The following is a 2500-nucleotide window of genomic DNA, read 5'->3' on the forward strand; positions in this document are numbered from 1 at the left end:
AGAAAATGAAAAGAATATCGACTTGGGACTTTTTGCATGAGATTGATGTTCTAGGGTTTCAAAAGTAGTACTTGAGCGTCAGAAACTTCATTGTATCAATAAGACCAAAGACTTAGAGGGAAATTTTGTTTGGTATAGCTTGTCAGAAAAAAATGGGCATTAAAGATATCTCGACAGGGCATACCGGCATACAGACATGGTGGCGGTATTTTGCAGTGTAGATATGTATGTTCGTGTGCAAATTTTGTACGCAATTACCAGTTGGTATTGTAAAATGATGATAATAGCTAGAACAGTAACAACAATAATTATGATAAAACAATTGCAGCAACAATAATGATACTAATAATATCAATAACAATAATAATAATGTTCGTTATTATCATTATCATCATAATCATTACTGTTATTATTATCATTATTATTATTATTATTATTATCTGTATCTTTTTTCATCAAATAGACCTCCAGACACACACCCTTGTCCAATCTTTTGCTGCAAACGGTACTTCTTCTGGGGGTTGCCAACGCTCACCACCTGACGCAACTTCGCGAGGACCTCCTCCCGTTGCTCCTCCTTTGACTTCGGCTTCGTGGGAACAGCGCCCGCCGCTCCGTCACTCCCATTTCGAGGTCTGTCGACCAAGTTTTAGAATAACAGGGGATTCAATAATGTTCTTGTTAACTTAGCGAAGTTGGTGTGTAAATAATGAGGATAATGAGAATATGGAGGCCGGTTAGATATATCTGGAGCTGCTGATACATATTTGACACCTCTGATCTAGAGTATTCAAAACCTTTATTATATTTTACTCTAAAACTTTACCAGCAAAAACACGCGAGAACACCATACGCAAGCAAAAAATACAAACAAACAAACAAAAAAAAAACAGGCATATCCAAGTAAACTGACCTGGGTTGTTGGTAAACAGGAGAGTCGGTAGAGTCCACTGGTTGTGTGTATATGGACTTGGTGCGTTCAGGCCGGGTGGGAATTGGAGGTGGGATAGGCTCACCGCCCTTTTCGAAAGGGATAGAAATAAAGAGAGATGTTCATGGTGTTTGAGAGAATCAGGAAAGGAAATAGGGTTATTGTTTATTGAAGGGGAACATGGGAAAAGCGATAGAATAATTTTTTTAAGGGTAATGTAGGAAAAACGATTGTTTAGTTCCGTAAGACGAACAGGAAAAGAGATAGATTAATCCTTTTTTTTAAGAGAGCACATAGAAAGAGATAGAAATAGTATTTCTTATAAGGATGATAGAGATGTGTAGTTATTGCAGGTAATTTTTGGAACGGGGAAAGACAGAAGCAGCATATTTTCATTTATTTGTAAGAAAAGAGATTTTAATCCACGCCCTATTTGAGAGGTTGAGAGAAGATGAGAAAGAAAAAGACTCAACATTCTTTAAACATAAATGAATAAACGGATATAGCATGAAAATCAGACAGGAATCCGTATTTATAAAGATATGTATAAGAAAAGAAGTGAAATCAGTGTTTGGTAAAGAAAGAGTCAGAATTGGCTTTACCGGTATTTTCTAGAGAGAAAGAGAGAAAGAAAATAAAAAGATGCAAGCAGTATTCCAAAGACGTTGGTAGGTAAGATATTTGATGGAGTATTTCTTTTACAGATAAGAAGAGATAAATTTTACATTCCATTGTTTTGCTTTTCGTCCATGCTGATCGTCAAAAAATAAATAAATACATTACAATAAAGAATAAAATCATGAAGTGACGAAACTATCCAGAAGAGAATCTATAAAGATAATAACAAAGATAATCGTCTAAAAGAGAGGTACTTACGATGCTTACATTTTGTGGAAACTCCCTCGACTCTCTGATGGTGGCGAGGTTTAGGGGGAGGGGGGTGAGGGGAGATATCACAGGGCGTGCTGGACCCGAAGGCAGTTCGTCGTAGTCGCTCTCTGTTCGTAGGAAAGAGACTATATATATTTTCAAAGGAAATGGAGAAAGTATGTTTTTTGTGCCAGTGTTCGATTAAAAGTTTGGTCGTTTTGATTTTTTTTTTTTTTTTGGGGGGGGAGAAATAATTACTACTTGTTGTTTGTTGTCTATCGCTAAAAGTCCTTTGAATGTTTTAAGACATAGTTTCATAATCATCAGCTCACCATAGAAAATTTACAGAAACAAAGACCGAACTTTTTTATTATTACTCTTTAATTTATTGTAACTCAAACGTCAAAATTTCCCCAAGACAGAGAGAGAGAGAGAAGAAAAAAAAAAAAAACAATCTTACACCTAAAGAAACAACCTCTGATCTTCAAATTCTACCTCCTTTCCAAAACCCAAATACCAACCCCCTCCCCCCCCTCCCTCTCAGAAAGACCTTCCACAGACAGACAGATATTCCCCCACAAGAAATATTTCCCAAAGCAAAACTCCCGCCCCAAAGGACACGAAGAAGAACCGACCGTTCTGCGTGATGAACTTGTCCACCTTGCCATGGTTCTTGGGGTCCTGGAGGTACCTCAGCGC

General features: G+C 37.2%; 1 protein-coding gene across 1 annotated transcript in view; it reads right to left on the reverse strand.

Moving 5' to 3' along the window:
- Positions 1 to 2500, reverse strand: part of LOC122264335 (serine/threonine-protein kinase PAK 2) — a 17174-nt gene that overhangs the window by 2686 nt on the left and 11988 nt on the right. Inside the window, exons 10-13 of the mRNA XM_086534293.1 lie at positions 2437 to 2500; positions 1808 to 1929; positions 914 to 1020; positions 480 to 635 (exon numbers count right to left, since the gene is read on the reverse strand). The exon at positions 2437 to 2500 is cut by the window's right edge and continues 87 nt beyond it. Coding sequence (XP_086390419.1) covers positions 480 to 635; positions 914 to 1020; positions 1808 to 1929; positions 2437 to 2500 — 449 coding nt within the window. The remainder of the gene's footprint in view (positions 1 to 479; positions 636 to 913; positions 1021 to 1807; positions 1930 to 2436) is intronic.

This window comes from Penaeus japonicus, unplaced genomic scaffold (genome assembly GCF_977035675.1).
Source record: "Penaeus japonicus unplaced genomic scaffold, GWHDUDI00000001_assembly GWHDUDI00000003, whole genome shotgun sequence".
Classification (NCBI taxonomy): domain Eukaryota; kingdom Metazoa; phylum Arthropoda; class Malacostraca; order Decapoda; family Penaeidae; genus Penaeus; species Penaeus japonicus.